The sequence below is a fragment of the Pleurodeles waltl genome, chromosome 11 (assembly GCF_031143425.1).
Source record: "Pleurodeles waltl isolate 20211129_DDA chromosome 11, aPleWal1.hap1.20221129, whole genome shotgun sequence".
NCBI lineage: Eukaryota > Metazoa > Chordata > Amphibia > Caudata > Salamandridae > Pleurodeles > Pleurodeles waltl.
This window is the reverse complement of record NC_090450.1, coordinates 778,493,288-778,510,920: the sequence shown is the minus strand read 5'-3', so window position 1 is coordinate 778,510,920 and position 17,633 is coordinate 778,493,288. Positions and strand designations below refer to the sequence as shown.

At 44.6% G+C, this 17,633-nt stretch overlaps 1 protein-coding gene across 1 annotated transcript in view; it reads right to left on the bottom strand.

Annotated features, from left to right (window-relative positions):
• The window catches only part of LOC138265145 (taste receptor type 2 member 41-like), a 35,276-nt gene extending 20,021 nt beyond the window's left edge, over positions 1-15,255 (bottom strand). Inside the window, exon 1 of the mRNA XM_069212690.1 lies at positions 14,571-15,255. Coding sequence (XP_069068791.1) covers positions 14,571-15,255 — 685 coding nt within the window. The remainder of the gene's footprint in view (positions 1-14,570) is intronic.
• Between the last annotated feature and the right edge of the window lie 2,378 nt (positions 15,256-17,633).

Sequence of the window (17,633 nt, the reverse complement as noted above, 5' to 3'; positions counted from 1 at the left end):
AAAGCAAGCACCCAACTCACAGAGATAGCTGACCGGCATATCCGTAAATAAACTGGCTGTACTTGATTGCACTAAGATTTTTGGGAATATTTCCATTGTCTTTCCACAAAACACTTACATGATATAGGGGGTCATTACGAACTTTTCGCCAGACCGCAGAGGTACCGCCGTGCTAAAGACCGGCCAGTGGTGTCGGCCTTCCGCGCCGCGTATTATGACCGCTGGCAGGCCGCCGTCATTTTTCGTACGGAAAGCCGCCAGCAGCCATACTGGCGGACAGCGGGAAAGTGGAGGTTGCTCAACCTCCACCGCCACGTCAACAGAACACCGCCCACTGAATCACGTCCTATGATTCAGTGTGGCGGTGTTCTGGTGACGGTGTTCTGCTGGCGGAGCTGCCCCCATAGATCCCGTCCCCTCCTGGAGGATCAACGGACAAGGTAAGTTGATCGTCCGTTAGGGAAGGGGGCGAGTGGTGTTGTGTGTTCTGTGCGTGCATGGGGGTGTGCATGTGAGAGTGTAGAGGGGGTGAGTGAGTGTATGTGTGCAGGGGGTAGCTGTGTGTATGGGAAATGTGTGCGGTCAGACGGTGTGCATGTCTGTTTGTATGTGTGCGAGTATGTGTTGTTGGGGTGTACTTGTGCATGTAGGGGTGTGTATATGTGCATGTTGGGGGTGTGTGCGTGTAGGGGTGTGTATATGTGCATGTTCGGGGTCGGGGTGGGGAGGGGGGTTGTGCCACCTTTGGGGGGTGTTGGGGGAGGATTTGTGGGGGGTATCGGGGGTGGGGGAGACCCTTATCAGTGCCAGGGAAGGAATTCCCTGGCACTGATAGTGCCTACCACCATGGATCTCATGGCGGTTCCCAACCACCCGAGATCCATGGCGGTATGCAGGGTCCTGATACCGTCGGCGGTCTAGTGACGACTGCCGGGCTGGAGACCACAATATCCAGCCCAGCGGTCTTCACCGCCATGGCGGTCGGAATGGTGAAGTGGCGGATAACCGCGGCGGTAACCACCGCGGTCATAATTCCATTTTTTTGCCCGCCGGACTGTTTGAGGTCTTACCGCCGCTTTACCACCAGCCGCCAAGTTCGTAATGAGGGCCATAGTATTGCTATATTTGCCTCATTTTCTATATTCATTTATATTATTTACATATTTATATTATATATACTATTTACATTTTTATATTCATTTTATTTATATGTATTTATTTAATGTTGTTGGTTGGTTCCTCATCTCCCCTCATAATTAATATAATGAATAGACACACACGTATATATGGATTGGTCTACAATCCTTATTTGCTTGTCTCACTTCCAGTAAATTAGTTTCACTCAATTAGTCCAATAATGTCTCTGCTCTCATCACCAGTTAACTAGTGCCTCCTGCTATCTGTACACACTCCGTATTGCCCCATTCTGTTAGGATGACAAGACGATGTGCAACATGAGGTGGGGCCGCGCTCAGTTGTGATCGGCGGCATTGAGGTGCTAGAGCCATTGGAGCGGCAGAAGCCTGAGTGGATTGTGGGCAAAGGCTGATCAGCGGCAGGACAGGACAAGAGGTTGAGAAGCACCCAGATCTTGTGGGGCTCTGCCCCTAGTCACTGTGCCAGCGGCCCGAAAGCCTATGAAGCCTGTGAAGAGGGAAAATGCGGAAAGGGAAAGCTCCCAGAAACTTTGGCCTGGCATGTGGCGGCAAGCAGGGAGCCACCTTAACCTGCGGTAATTGCAGACCTGAAGTAATGGTGGTGGGAGCTGTAGGAAGCTGCATGTGCCTTGTGGAGCATGGAGGCAGCTGGCATTAGGCCAGTGTGGCTTGTGCCTGCCGAGGTGCCTGTTCTCTCACTAACAAGTTACATCCAGTGGGCCAGAAGAGGATTTGGAGAGGGCCTGCAACTGGGCAGCTCGATGGTTGAAGGTTTATGACGCCTGAGGAGGCCTGAAGATTCCAAAGTGACCTAGAAGGGGTAAGAGCTCTCTTTTCTCCCCCTTCCATGCTCAATTCCACCCAGCACCTTGGCTGTCTTAACGAGAAGCAGATATTTCCAGATTCATTTTGACTCTGCACTGACTATTGCCCCCTTACCATCGCAGAGGCTGGAGGTTGAAGATGGCAAACCAGGAAACAGCTTAGGAAAGCACAGCAAAGTAGGTAACTCAGAAAGTAAGCAGCGGTCAGCCACCTTCACGAAGGTGAGATAAGCAGCCAAAGAGGCATCCAGGGTTCAGACAAGAGCATATCAGGAGCTTTTAGGCGATCAGACAGCCCTTGTGCTCCACATTGCAACTGATCTGCTATGGAGTAACTACAGCAGATTTTAACTACCCTATGTACCATCATTACTCTGCCTCCCACCCCTACAACTAGCCTCATCCTCATTGTACCCAAGCTCTCCTGCAGCTACCTTTGAGTGTGGGAAGAACCAGGTAATGCCTCTGTGAGTAGCGTGCTCGTACCTTCCTGTCATCTCTATCAGAGCCCTGAAGGGCAGTTTGCTGATCGGGAGGTAAGGCAACACTGTCAGTTTGTCCACCTACAAAGTTCAGTTAAAGTTTAATGCCAAGGATGCTGCAATCAAGCATCTAATCAAAGCATCAGCGCCATGCACAAAAGGAAAGTACATCCCCGGAAAAATGCTAATGAATTTACAGAGGACTTCTCCACTCCAACTCTGGTACTCCCTTCTCAGGAAACTGACTTTGAGTTTGGCTTCAGCTCACCTAATAAGGAGCTGAGCCTTAGCTCACCTAATAAGTCATGTGAACAAGGGATAGAGGAGCACAGCCAAGAAGGCGCACACATGGCCCTATCAGCATCTCTAAAGACGTCTTAGGGGCTGTCCAGTGTGTGCCTCAAGAGGAATCTGGCCCTAGGAGCACAAACACCAACACAATGATTGATCAATGAATACTTCCCTAAAGTCCCTATAGGGACCTCATTCATCAATATCAATGAGCTCTTGGGAGTTGAACAAGCCCTCAGCCTCTATGCTCCAACCAATGCCATTGGAAATTGAGCAATTAAAACACATATCAGAAGTAATTTCCACTCTATCACCCACAGAAAAATATATGAGGGAAAGTATATGTGACCAAGGACTGGGAAATCTATCAGATTGCTTCCTTACAACAGTGGAAGCTCAGATTGAACCCCAAACTGAAGCTTCACTGGCACAAACTACAGTATTTAGAAATTAGCACAATCGTAGAGGCATCAATACTATACAATTATGCGCATCAGTCTCTCCCTAAAAAGGGCCCCCGCTCCTCCTTGGCCTATCTGTCCTCCATCAGTATTCAGCAAGACAGAATTGCAAGGGCTGTCTTATGGCAAACGCAAAAGATGGAGCTTCAGATAGACCTAATTCAGTCAATTGCCCCAACCTTAGTGGATTTGGGTCTTAGATTAAGCTCACTAGAAAATGGTCTTTGTGTGTGGGGGTGGACCATTCCTGCTTGTGCTCTCCATTGATTGACAAACGTATACAACATCTCCTTGCATTGACCTAATCAACAGTTGATTTCCTATTAAAGGCCCTTCTGCCCTTACAAGCAGCAGCCAAGACACTCACTGGCCCCATGGCAGTATGCCAAGCACCCTAGCTCAAGTAAGCACATGACATGGGCTAAACAATAATATGGAACAGTTCTATTCAACCGGTGAACCTATTACATACCCAAGGACAGCAGAGAGAAAGACAATCAGCCACAATCAACATCAAGACCAACTGACCAACAATTGGTGGCAAAGTGGGATGTCAATTGGTCATAAACAACGGCAAAGCCAACTGTCTAGTAACTGGAGGCAAAATGGCCCAACAAGCAAGATATCTCCTGACCACTCAAGCCACCCTCTAGAGGCATTCAGGCCTTTCCCTGTACAATTCCAAGAGACCCTGGAACCTCAACCTACTAGACTGAGAGAAGCCACACAAGTAGATGTCTCGGATCAGTTTGAACTTACATTTATTCCACAACACACCCCAAAGGATGCCCATGATATATTAAATAGAGGAATCCTCTTACGCTTGTTCTAACACATTACAACACTAAAGGAACTAACCTTGAATGAATTGACTTCTGTAAAGTTCGCCAAGATCTAAGGAAAAGGAACCTCGGATGCCTAGAAAGGAAATGGAGGAAATTCTATGATACCCCATCAAAGGAAGAGTATAGGGCAGTCATCAGAAGGTTTCATGAGGAAATTAGAATAGCCCAAAGCGCCTACTACGCTGCCAAAAATAGAACAGTCAGCCAATTCCCCCAAATAAATTTTCTGTATATTAAAATAAATTGTATGTCCCCAGGTGCAAGTCGAAGAAGTAGTCACCTCTGCAGACACAGTTATGAGCTAGGCTCATTTTTCCCAAAAAAATAGCAGACATCTATTCAGCCTTTCCTGCACAACCTTCCAACCCGCAGGAGGTTAGCCAGGAAAGGGCTGGGGAGACAGCGAACTTGGGAAGTTTTCCCCTCTCCCTCCAGCAATAACACTATCGTTAATGAGAACGCTCAAATCTGGATTACCTTTAGATCCGGGGCCCCCATCCATTCTGGTCTAAGGAGCGCCAACAATAGTCCCTATTGTGACCGAACTTCTTAATCAGTCACTGACCAGCAGTTCCTTTCCCCCATAGTGGAAGCATGCAATTATACAGCCTCTGCTTAAGAAATCCAATCTGGATCCATTCATATTAACCAACTACAGACTCATTTCAATGTTGCCAACCTTGACTAAGATTCTTGAAAAATATGTCAGTAATCATCTTTCCACCTTTTTGGAAGACAATCACATTCTTCACCCCTCTCAGATGGGATTTAGACCTGCCCACAGTACAGAGTCAGCCCTGATTCCACAGAAGAAATAAGGAAGAGACTAGACAAAGGAACGGTCTCTGCAATTGTGCTCCTCGATCTTAGCGCCGCTTTCGACACAGTAGACCACAGTATCTTACTCTGTAGAATGAGTTAAATCGGAGTGACAGAGCAGGCCTTAAAGTGGTTCACAGAGTTTTTAGACGCAAGATCCTTCCAGGTGCTAGGTCAGGCCTTCTATTCAGATTCCTTTAAAAGCCTCTGGGGAGTACCCCAGGGCTCATCTTTAAGCCCTACGCTTTTCAACATCTACATGCTACCACTGGCGAAGATAGCAGAACCATTCGGCCTCTCGTTGATATCTTATGCAGACGACACCCAGTTGGTAGTCTCCTTCTCCACCTCAGGTAACTCGGTCGACTCCGGGCTGGGCCCCTGCCTGCAGGCAGTCTCCAATTGGATGACGGAATGCAAACTTAAGTTGAATGGGGACAAAACAGAGGTTATTGTTATGGGCCCCCACTCCCATCCGCATGTATCGATACCCATTCTGCATACATTAAAAGACCATCCTCAGCACAAGAATCACATCAAGAGCCTAGGCGAATGGTTAGATCCAGGTCTTACCATGGACCATCAGGCAAAGAAAATCTCCTCCACCTGTGTCGGGATATTGAGGCTCCTTAGGAAAGTCCTTAAAATACTCCCTTTCATTGCTAAGAGGCTCATTGTACAAGCGCTAATCATTTCACGCCTGGACTACAGGAACACTCTTTTCCTAGGCTCTCCAAATAATGTAAAAAAGCAGGTTGTCCAAAACACGGCCACCTGACTTCTCTTCAAACTGCCCAGGCACCATTCAGCCAAACTGACGCTGCTGGTCTTACATTGGCTCCCCGTGGAACAGCGAGTGAAGTTCAAAGCCCTTTGCTGTAGCCACAGAGCCCTCCACGCTGAGGGTCTCCTGCTTCTGCGGACCCTAGCCATCTTCCATAAGCCTGTGAGACTCCTTAGGTCATCTTCAGCTACATAGGTAGTGATCCCCCAATAAAAAAAAGCTTAAATGGGGGAGAAAGATCCTTGGCCTACCTCTGAGCCAAACTTTGGAACTCTTTGCCTATCTCCCTTCGGCAAACCAGCCACACTTTTCGGCGGCTGTTAAACACTTGGCTGCACTAGTATCTGTTGCCAATGCTTAGTAGTTGATGGATTTCCGGATAGCGCTAGTAGGCCTTAGGGTAGCTATGCACTCTACAAATCCTTATAACATAACATAACAACATGGCAAAGAGCTGAACTCAAAGATGCTATACTGAGCGAATCAAGGATATTTGATGATTGGGGCATTGGATTGTTAAAGCTACATCCACCAAAACACCCCCATGTGCTACTGCCACAAGAGCCATCTAGGCTGCATAGGAGCATCCTGAGAGGGGCAAGTGGCACTACGTATGACTGACTTCCAAGTGCATCCAAAGCTGCAAACTCCCTAGAAATATCATGTGCTCATAATTGAAGAATTGTAACATGCATGACAAGATGTAACTACAACAATGACCGAAGAAAGTTGGGCAGTTTTTACTGTGGGATCTGTGAGGACTATTCCACCATCGATCTGACTGCTCGCAATTTCTGAAATTTGCAATGGAGTACAAGTTCACAATTACAATCTTGGAATGTGGCAGGTCTGAGGACAGTCTTCACAAGTAAATTAATTGTGGCATTCTTGTATAGAAATGACATTATTTGCGTACAGGAAAAGTGGGAACCTACTCCTACAGTTGTACATGGTTTCTAAGAGCTCTTCAAGAGAGAAAAATGCATTTGCTTATTTGGATAGCCATCAGGAGGCCCCTTAATCTTATTAAGCAAACTAGCAAGATTGAAGTTGTGCCCCTTATACAAAACTCCCTGGCTTTGCAAGTGGCAACAGTTTCAGGGCTACCTATTTGTGTATAGAAAAGATTCCCCTGGTCCTGATAAACTGCTATCACAACACGCAGAAATGACTAAAACTGTGTGCAACAGATGACCTTTGCAACTGCCTGGAAGTAATTCTTCTGGAGTATGCCTCAAACATGAAGTCCAGTTGACAGGAGATTTTAACATCAAGGAACTGGGAAGTGCTGGTACAGGCACCCGAAAAACCAAGGAACCGGAAAAAATGAACGATCTCCTGAGCACCTTCAAACTAATCCCTGGCGAACAAGCATTTAAGGCTCTAGTCCCCGATCATCAGCTCCCCTTTACTTTTAAAAGGAATTTCAACAATCAACTATATATTCCATCTGAATCTCTAGCAAACTGTTTTATTAAATTTGAGATGCATAACATGTTCGAAAGCGATCACAACCCCTTGACTCTAACTGTGAACTTAGGAGTACCCATGGTGGCCAAACTTCGGCCAATGAGGTCCTCCATGCACGCCAAAGCAACAAAGTTAGTCAGGAGGATCAAATGGAGGACCACACACACTCCAATGGTGACTACGGCCCTCATTTTAGGTACGGCAGTAAAAACCATCTACAGCCGCGGTGACGGCCGCCAAAAGACCGTCGCCGTGGCTACCAGCCATCTGCCATATTATGACCACAGCCGGATTGCTGTGGCCATACTAGCTGATGGCGGTAAGGTGGCACTGCTACCACAAGCAGCGCCACGCCAGTAGACCGCTGCCAGCCGTATCATGACACATGATACGGCCTGGTGGTGTTCTGCTGGTGGATGCTGCTGGCGGTAGCAGCGCCCTGTACCGTCTCCTGCTGGAGGACCCCCTGGATTCAGGTAAGTCGGGTCTTCGACAGGGGAGGGGCATGGGGGGTGTTGTGTGTGGGGGGTGAATGTATGTGTGTGCATGAATGTGGGTGTGTCTTGAGTGTTGAATGCGTGTGTGCATATACGTACGTGTGAGTGCGTGTATGTTGTGAAATGTGAATGCGTGTCTGCGTGTATGTTTGGAAGTGTGTGCGGATGTGTCTGTGATTGGATGTATGCATGCATGTATGTATGTGTGAATGAGTGAGTGTATGCGTGTGTGTGTGTGTGAAGGGGGCGTCGATGTAGTGGGGTGGGGGTATCTGGAGAGGTAGGGGGACCCTGTCACTGATATGGCCTACCGCCATGGTTTTTGTGACGTTACGAATGCCACAAAAACCATGGCGGTAGGCAGGGTCATAATCCTGCAGGCAGCTCAATGGCACCCGCCAGGCTGAAGATGGAAATCTCCAGCCTGGCGGCTGTTACTGCCGTGGTGGTCAGAGTGGTACATTGGCGGGTTGGCAAGCCAACCCCCAATGTCACAATGTGGCGATAAGTACCGCCAGCCTGTTGGCGGTACTACTGCCACATTATCGCCAACCGCCGGGGTCATAATGACCCGCTAAGTTGCTACACAAGGTGATCATGGACCCCAACATCGCTTGGGGTGACATGCTCATTACATGGGGCAGACTGACAATGGAGCTTATGGACTTTCAATTAGCAACTGGGGCCCGCAAGCAATCTTCAATGGCAACAAGGAAGGAGCAGTTCAATCGGCAGCACAACAAGGATATTCTTACCACAAGGAGTATGCTAAGAAGGTCCCTGCAAAATCACAAGTCTAACCCAACAGTAAACACTGCAACAGACCTCATTAAATCGCGCAAGGAACATAAAAAATTAGTGTGGGAAATGAAGAAAGCCACAAAAGATAAGGAATGGTTAAAGATACAGGAAAGAAGCTTAGCTCGTTTCTGGAACTGCATCTTTACACTAAAAGCCCCATATTCCACTGGGGAACATGGAGTCCCAGAAGGAGTCTGGGTAGCCTACGTAGCAGCACAATACTCTAGTCACCCAGCTGCTCTTGCGCATGTAGATAAAGGGGTTTTTGCAGACCAGTAAACCTGGAACCAGCAGATCTTACCACTTTGGCCCAGGTTTGCAAAATCATCAAGGCAATTCAAAATAATGGGGTGCTGGGACCCAACGGCCTTCCTGCTAGAATCTTCAAATGCGCCACAGAGGACTGGGCAAAGCTCTTAACTCCTCTCTTCAATCAAACCTTCCTCTATGCCCAAATCCAAGATGGAGGGGCTCCATTCTTTTTCTCATTTTTAAGAAAGGGGATCCAACAAAGCCATTTAATTATTGATTGATAGCCCTGTTAGATCTAGAGGCTAAAGCTTGTGCTCAATTACTACTTAAACAGATAGAGGCCTGGGCTCTGGACAATGCTGTACTTCCCTTCTTTTAGAGAGGCTTCCAGACAGCAGCGTCAGCGATAGATAATGTCACTACACTTGCTGTGTAGCGACATCAAGCAGCCCAAAGAAAACAGCTTCCACTCTTCTGCTGTTTTATTGATTATAGTACTACCTTTGACAGAGTAGACCGTCCCACGGTATGGAGGAAACTAACTATGTGGGGCATTCCATCAAACCTCTTAGAGGTGGTAATCTCTCTCTATTCAGACACATGGGTCCACGTCAAAACTGCGCCACATACTGTTACCCCCCAAAATCACTACCCAGGGTGGTTTAAAGGAAGGCTGCATCCTTGCACCGCTGCTCTTCAATCTATACACAGCAGACCTGGGCAAAGCTTTGATGAACAGCTGCCTGTCCCCCACCCCCACGACTAGACTACTTGACGCTACACACTCTTCAATATGCAGACAACATTGTTGTAATCGATCACACTAAAACAGGTGTACAGCGAACAAAAGAATTACCTTACGATAAATCAGGATAAGACCAAAGTCATAATTGTTGACCCTTACAAGAATAAGAAATCTCTTTCAGGGTGTATGGAGGCAAAGACTATCAAAACATCAGTGAAATATAATTTCTTGTGAGTTTGGTTCACTTAGACCTCCAAACTCTCAGCCCCCACAGGCTCACTAAAAAAGAAAGCTGTGGCCATTATGTATAGTCTCGCCTGCCTTAAAAAGAAACTAAAAAGTGCAATCTTCAAATTTATTAAGGCTTCTCTCGTCCCAAAATTACACAAGGGCACCAACTGTTCTCAGGCGCCTGTGCTCTCAGTTTGTAGCACACTCAGACCTTAGGTTACAAGATGGTATTTTAGCTGCCCAGATATCTTCATAGATCCAGAATCTGCCTGAAATTGAGCTTGTCAGGTGAAATGTTAACCTGCGAGTCTAACATCCTGAAATTCTTTATATGCATTGGCAACTACAGAAGGCAATTCAGTCGCTCCAAATAGAAGCATCATCTCCAGCACTTAGGCCCATATTTATACTTTTTTAGCGCTTTATTTATCCCATTTTGCGTCAAAAAGCAGCGCAAATGCGGCGCTAAAAAAGTATAAATATGGGCCTGAATACCATCACTTTTCCGACACAGAAAAAGGTAATCAACAAACAGCTGCTTTTAGCATCATTTCAGCAAGACATTGCTTCTTTGAAGTCCCCAGACATTCTACATCCTCTGAATACCTCATATCTGACAGGGATACCCCATTCATACCCTCCAGATATGATGAACAGTGAAACATGAAAAGACATTATGTACATGCAATTGCTAGGCCTACCAGTGCTAGACTTTAAGTCTGCATGGGTCACTCCAGGGAAGGAGTATGTGTGCAGACTATGTAATTTCAAGAACGTATCTTGGTTTCCAGTCACGGCTTGTGGTTGTCAAAAGGGGTGGGGCAGTGCACCCAGGGGAGGGGGGAGCAGGGTGGGTGGTAGGGGGAGAAAATATTAATAACTTTTTTCAAAAATAAAATAAACTTACCTGAACGCCGCACCGTGCTCCTATGCTGGCTGCCGGCAGGCACAGGCTCCCAGCCTGCCCTGAGCCAATCCTGATGCTGCTCAATGCAGAGTCAGGATTGGCCGGGAGTACCTATCCAGGGCGCTCTCAGGCAGACTGTGAGCCTGTGCAGGCTCTCTCCAGCCGGCAACTGTGCTGCTGGGCTGGAGAGAGATCTGTGCGCATGTGTGATTGGCCACTCTCCCTCACAATAATCACCCCCATGGCCCAGCCCCTTTACAAGGAAACAGTAATAAACACTGTTTATTATTGTTTGCTTGTAAAGGTTTTGCAGCTGAAGCTGCTGGCGGGGGGGCGACACTACTCTGCCCTAATGGAGGAGCCCCCCCCTGTTGGTTTCCCCTCCTGTGCTGCTGCACCTCTTTGGATGCTGCCAGGAGGTCCTTACTGAAACCAATTGCACGTCAGGAGTCCTCCTCGAAGTGTTCTTCCCAATCTGTTGTAATATCTCTAATAAGGTACAGCAAATATCTCAACAAACTTATCTTCGACTTCGAACTACCCTCCCAGCCGATTAAGTATATATAAAAGCTTATTATTTATTATGGCACTTAGACACTAGGAATGCTTAGCTTGCAGGGTCCACGGGGCATTAATCATATGTAGCGCTTTTCAACATTTTGGCACAAAACTATTATCCATTATAAATACATCTTAATCATTTAGTTTCCGGGGCGTATTTTGTTAAATTCAAAGCTTAGGGCTTTAAAAGATTTTACTATGACTAATTTTAAACCTCAGGGTGCCTGCTGTGCATTCTGAGTCTTAGAAATATTTTTATTGGTAGCATGATTATGTTTCCTGTTTGTAAGAGCTTGTTTTGGATGGACTTGTCGCCCATAATGATCTGCACATAAACTTTGTTATGGTTTTTTATTAACTAAACAATAAATATTGACAATGACATCTAGTGCCCTGTATACATTCCCAATGCACCCATGCCCCAATAAATATGCAAAGCACAAAAACATTTTCCTTAGTCAGATCAACATTCCAGTCACAAACGCACTGAAGACCTTTCACTTCTTTAATTGAGTGTGTATAGTAGAAAGCAATTTTAAAATAATAGTGTAAAACATTTTAAAAAAACATTGCAACTAGGGTAACATTTCCTTGTTTGAAACGAAACAAATATGCAAATACAACAATACAGCATTTTAATAAACAGTACAAAATATGCTTTTGAATTAAGGATTACATTAAAAGTTCGTAGTTCTGCTGACATCATTAAACCATTCAACTTTTCTTTTATAGTCGTAGAATATTATTAAAAACATTCCATCTTGGTTATTCTTTGAAATTCACAGCAGCACACCATTCGCCACATCTTTGATTATATTTCATGATTGTCTTTACTGGACTTTTCTTAATTACAATTAAAAAGCTAACACCGGCATAAATATGAACAACATAAAAAACAAAAATAAGAATCAAAGCAAATTATGTTAAGTGTAGTCCTATTATCACAGGTTGTTCCTTTTCACCCATGCGAGACAGCACATGCTTGGCCGGCTTTAGTGATGTTGGCGCCCTGTTACAATTTTTGTTGCCCCCCCACAAAGACCTCCTTCTGCACCGATTCCCTCATTAACACCCACCACTAGGGTCCCTCATCTCTCCATAGGCACTCTCTCACATGTATTTCATTTATTTTATAGTGCTACTCATACCAATGTAGGGGGTCAGAGAACTTTAGAGACAAAGAAACATACTTGAGTAAATCAGTGTACAGGAAATATTACAATGACAATGATAATTACAAGGTGTAGGGATTACGTCATCTATACTAGTAGGTATTATATGTTAAAATTTCTGGGTCTATCTGAAAAAGCGTAGGCTCAGTATTTAGAAGGTAGCACCTTGGTTGGGACTGGCTTTCCTAATAATTTATTTCTACCCAAACCTTTTTCAGTAACTTTAGGGAAATGAAAGACTGGGGAAACACATAATGCTCTAGCCTATAACTTGCAGTTTGCATGTAACCCTTCCATGACACTTCAAACTTCACTGTGCTATTAGGATCAGAGCATATTAACTGCACGCAACAAAAGGATCTCTGTGACATAAGCCGTAGCCCACGTAGCTAGCTACATAAAATATAATTCTGTCATCTGCAAGGTACAGTGTTGCACTACTTTATTATGAGTCAACACTGCCACTACAAATAAATTGATCTCACTCCATCAAATACATTACTGACCAGAGTTATCTTGACTTTGTTCTGTTGCCTGAACATTTTTTGACATACAAGAAACTCTCCACAGGTGCTTCCAGTCCCATAAATTATTTCATGACTCAGTCTACCGAAGCTCTGCACCTGGTGTTGTGACACCTGTCGCACCACCCAAAAGCCAGCTCTGAACATGTTTCTTACCATATACAGGTATTCTGGAATGTTCTCTAATGGCTTGGTTGCTAGTGGAGATTATAAGGTAAAAATATATTTTTGGTTATGGTGTTTAATGTTGAAAATCTCCCCGTGGCTGAGGATCAGAATCAGACATGTTTGGGTCAATGCTGACCATCTTTTCTTTTAACTTCTGAAAGGTTTTCATTTAACCTGGACATACTTCTTCCTAAGTATCCTCATCTAGTTGTCCTTTATGAGACAGTGAGATGTAAAAAAACCTCCATAACTGCTCTGTGAAATATACTGGTAAGGATAATATGTAAATTAACTGCCAACGATACTACGCAAAATATCCACAAGAAAGGTGAAAATAAATTTCCATCGCATTTTTCCCATCTACACTCTCTAATTATTTGAACAGTCAGTCTTTTCACTTCGAAGTTCTCTAATAGCAATACTGCTCTTCTTGTAAGTGACAAACACCCCTTCAATCCAGATGTTCAAATGTCATTCGGTTACAAGATGAAGCCAGGAGAGGAATGTGGAAGCTGCTGGGTGGTGTTGGTTATTTTGCTACCACTCGATGATCACATGAAAAGGATTTCTCTTTATTAAGAGCCTCATTGGGTGTAGAACCCCTGATGCACCTGCTAGAAGCTGACATCGCCATCATTGACTTGCAGGAGATCACTGAAGGATGGAGGGAAAACCACTGATTGTTTCTGGTGTGTTTTGAAAACTCAGAAGCTCCCATGAAAGGGCTATCTCTTTTTTTAGAGTCTCAAATAATGCAAGTATCCCTCGCAGCCACTCTTCTTTTTCAGCCCTGACTATCTCTGGGTGGCAGCAGACATCAGGGAGGGCGAGATGGGGAAATGGAAGTGTGTTACTGTGGTCTTTACTTGAGGCATCTGTGAGGTGGATTTGCAGAGCGCTGCTTGGCACCAGTGAGGGTTACCAGGCTTTCTGACTCTGTTTTCTTTTTTGGGAGCATTGCAGGGACTGCAATACCCAAGCACTTCCATTTGTCTTCCTGCTTTCTGTCTGTGAATTTTTTACAGCCACAACAGGTCCTAGAGGATGGAAGGAAAGCTGGGTCTTCATTGGCAAGACTCAGACTTTCTTTCTCAAGTTGGCAAGCCAAATTGGCTAAGGGAAAACGTGTGCCAGCACCTGAACTTGTGTTGATTTGGGACCATTACAATCTCCAGACCACATACCTTACCAGATAAAAGAACTTGCTGCAGCCCTCTTTTTTAGCATTGAACATGAAATTGTTTTAAGATGGTGACATTTCCACATTTCTTCCAGCCCAAAGTTTGTAAAACTGAGTCCTTTGATTCAAACAAAACGGATAAACAATATTAGGTCACTTGAGAGCTGAACATCCTGCATCATGAAGGAATTCATCTTGCAGGCTGTTGAGCTTTCTTGTCATTAAATAATTTGCACCAGTGGTGGCATAGAATTGTCAGGGCAGCTGCCTTAAATTTGGGATTACCTGTGAGAAGTATTAATGCGTGTACCAGTGGGTATAGAACAAACATATTTTTATATATATAGAACATAACACTCTCTCTGTAACCAGATTTATCAGCTAAAGTTAGAATCAAACCTATGTAGAAGCAGATATACAGAAGTAGCAGGGACAGGATCGTCTTAGCTGCCCCCTTATGAGCCTCCATTCTTGGCCTGCTGAAGCTTGTCGAGTTCTCTTGTATTCTCTGGGTGTGTCTGTAAAGCGAGGCAAGAATCATCACGGCTGAGGTTATTATTATTGACAAAGGCAAAGAAAATCCCAGGATACACATGAAGATCACAAAAAAAGAGCTGTATGAGTATAGTGTGCCATCCATGCTTGGAGCCAATGAAGTAGAATTTTTAGGACGCAGTTCTACAAGATGCCAAGTTACTGAGACACTGACAGCGAACGCTGCCACCAGAGTGCCCAGGATAAGCCAGGGCACCGAGCCAGAGATCTTCATCTTCAGGCGCAGGAAAATGGGGTGGCTGAATGTGGCAATCTTGAGGCAGTAGAAGACACAGAGCCAGGCAGTGATCCAAAAACTAGAGAACATTATAAAGGAGTAAAGCTCAAACAGGAGTTTCTGAAATACTTCAAGAATGTACATTTCTCTCCAGACGATCCGGAACAGATATTCCGCCGATGCAAAAGTCTGGATGGCAATATTGAGGAGTGCCGCAGAGAGTAGAATGAGATCGGATGGGGGCAGTCTTCGACTTTGGGACCAGTCCTTAGAGATCACAGAGACCAAAAATATGTTTATGGTGGTCCCCATCAATAGCTCAAATCCGAAAAGGAACAGGAAAAAAATATGAAATGGAACCATGTCCTTTAAGGGTGACCTTTGTCTACTCCACACTGTGGTCTTCACACACTGAGCAACTATTACATGTATTCATTCCTCCATCTCTGATTACTCAATCAAGAGATTTGCTTATTTCTTCTATGGGCGCTAATAAGTAAGCTCATCTCTGAATCTAAGTGTTATATGTTTAAAGGAATTGTTAGCTGATATTTTTTTTTATGGAAATCTCTAAAATGTGAATAAAACCAACTATTGTTCCTTAAGGGTTGACCGACGAATAAAATAAAATTGCAGATGATCTGGTAAATCAGCAAAGTCGCTTAATGAAAACGTGTGAATTTCGTGCTTCTGGTGTATTTTGTATGTCAGTTGGAGGCAGTCTCGAGCTGTGCGGCTGCAGTGACCTCTGACTTGTTTCCGGGAGGACTATGCCCCCATGGCAGAGTATAAAGTGAGCTTTTCTTCAAAAAGCACCAGGAAGATTCTCCTCAGATTGCTATCGCCCCGTTTTTCCACTTAGCTTCATTTGCTGCCATGGTATTCTGCACGTGTTTCATCTGCTCAGTCGGCTTTTTACTCTCACCTCCAGTTCCTTTTCTATTTACCCTCATTTGCCTTCCTTTTTATTAACATCAGTTCCCATGACGCATCTCGCCCCCTCCCAACCCTTGTTTTTCCTCTGTAGTCCCTCCTTCCATACAATTACTTCTCATGTTTCTTCCCCTTTGCTAAATCGCTGGAAGCTGCATTATCTCAGAAAGAAAAGAAGGGTCATCGAATGAAATTCTGGATGGAAGTCAGTGGTGTGTAAAGTATACAAATGTGTTCTAGCGCGTGAAGAATGAAAGTTTGGGAACGCGCATATAAGATGAAAAACTACCGCAATGAAATATCTCTCTCTCTCACTATATATATATATATATATATATATATATATATATGAATATTATTATTAAACAGTTTAATAAAAAAATGCAGCACACTTTTGGTTATTACTCGATCATGTTATTAACCTGTGAACTTCCATTGTTACTTTAACATTTTCTATCCCTGACATTATGGTTTAGAGGTTTCTGCGTTTTACTATTTTTACAAAGTCTCCATCATATGTTCAACGTTTCAAGTGCAGTTCAATGAATGCCTGTACACTAGCATCCCCTTGTAATACTTGGGAGACTCATATCCCTCTATAAATGCCAGTCTCATTTCTTTAGTACAGGCGACCTCTGACGTCTCTAGTCGCCATGACATAGGTGTTTAACTGTAATACGTTTTAGAGTTGAGTTGGAACTTCATAATGCCTGCTGCCAGAGCCAGCAGGCAGCTCGGTGCAAGGCAGGTCTCACAGCATCACTGTGCTGCAGTTTAAACTAAACAGTGAAACGAAAACTGGCATATTGATATTTAAATGTGAACTACATTCTGCTTTTATTATTCATGTCTGAAACTATACCAGCGCGTTCACATGAAAGAGCATGAGAACAAGGATTTAAGTGGTATCAGGGATGGGCGATGAAGAAACAACGTAGTATAAACAATACAATTGAGTCTGCCATACATTATAAGAAATTTGCAAGACATCTCGGAGCACTATTGCCTTATAAAGGAAATCTTCAGTGTCACAAAACTCCCAAGTAATTATCAAAAGTGTTATGATGTAGGCAGGGGGTAGTTTGTCTTATATATTTCACTATTGCTCCAATCCATTGTACTTTTGCGATTCCAGATCTTCTTTGTGTTAAAAAAACCAGGACAAAGACATACTAAACTAGCATTTGCAATGCAATAGGGTCTCGCATTTCTCCGAGTTACAGCTATTAGCAGTTGTAAACTCCCAACTGGATTTTTCTTGCCACATTGAATGGGAAAAAAAACCAGCGCAATAGCGCTGCTACAGTTCACTCGTAGTGAAACCTATCGGCAAAAGTGCAATTATCTACGTAACCGGCAAAAGTGCAATTAACTAACTAACAGGGTCAATGTTATGCAAGGCGCTCGACTTCTGCCAAGCGAGATCGCACTGCAAACAAAAGATAAAAAGTAGTCCACAAAGCTGACGGGAAACAGCGAGCCTCGCATGTTTTCAGTACTTGGTCCCTGCGCTCGAGGAGGGCTAACCACCGGAAAAGGCATGACGTAGGCGTGCCATCCACGAATGAAAGCAAGCAGATTTTAACAGGCAAGCCCACAAACCAATGAAAGACACTGACGTGAGATGGACGGGGCACCGAGCCCTTTTCTAACTCCTAAAGCATCTCACAAGCGAAACGTATGCGCAAGCGCATGCGACTCAGACTCGACCCTAAAAATCGTCTAAAATAGGTGGGCTGTTAATGGTGAAGCGTGAG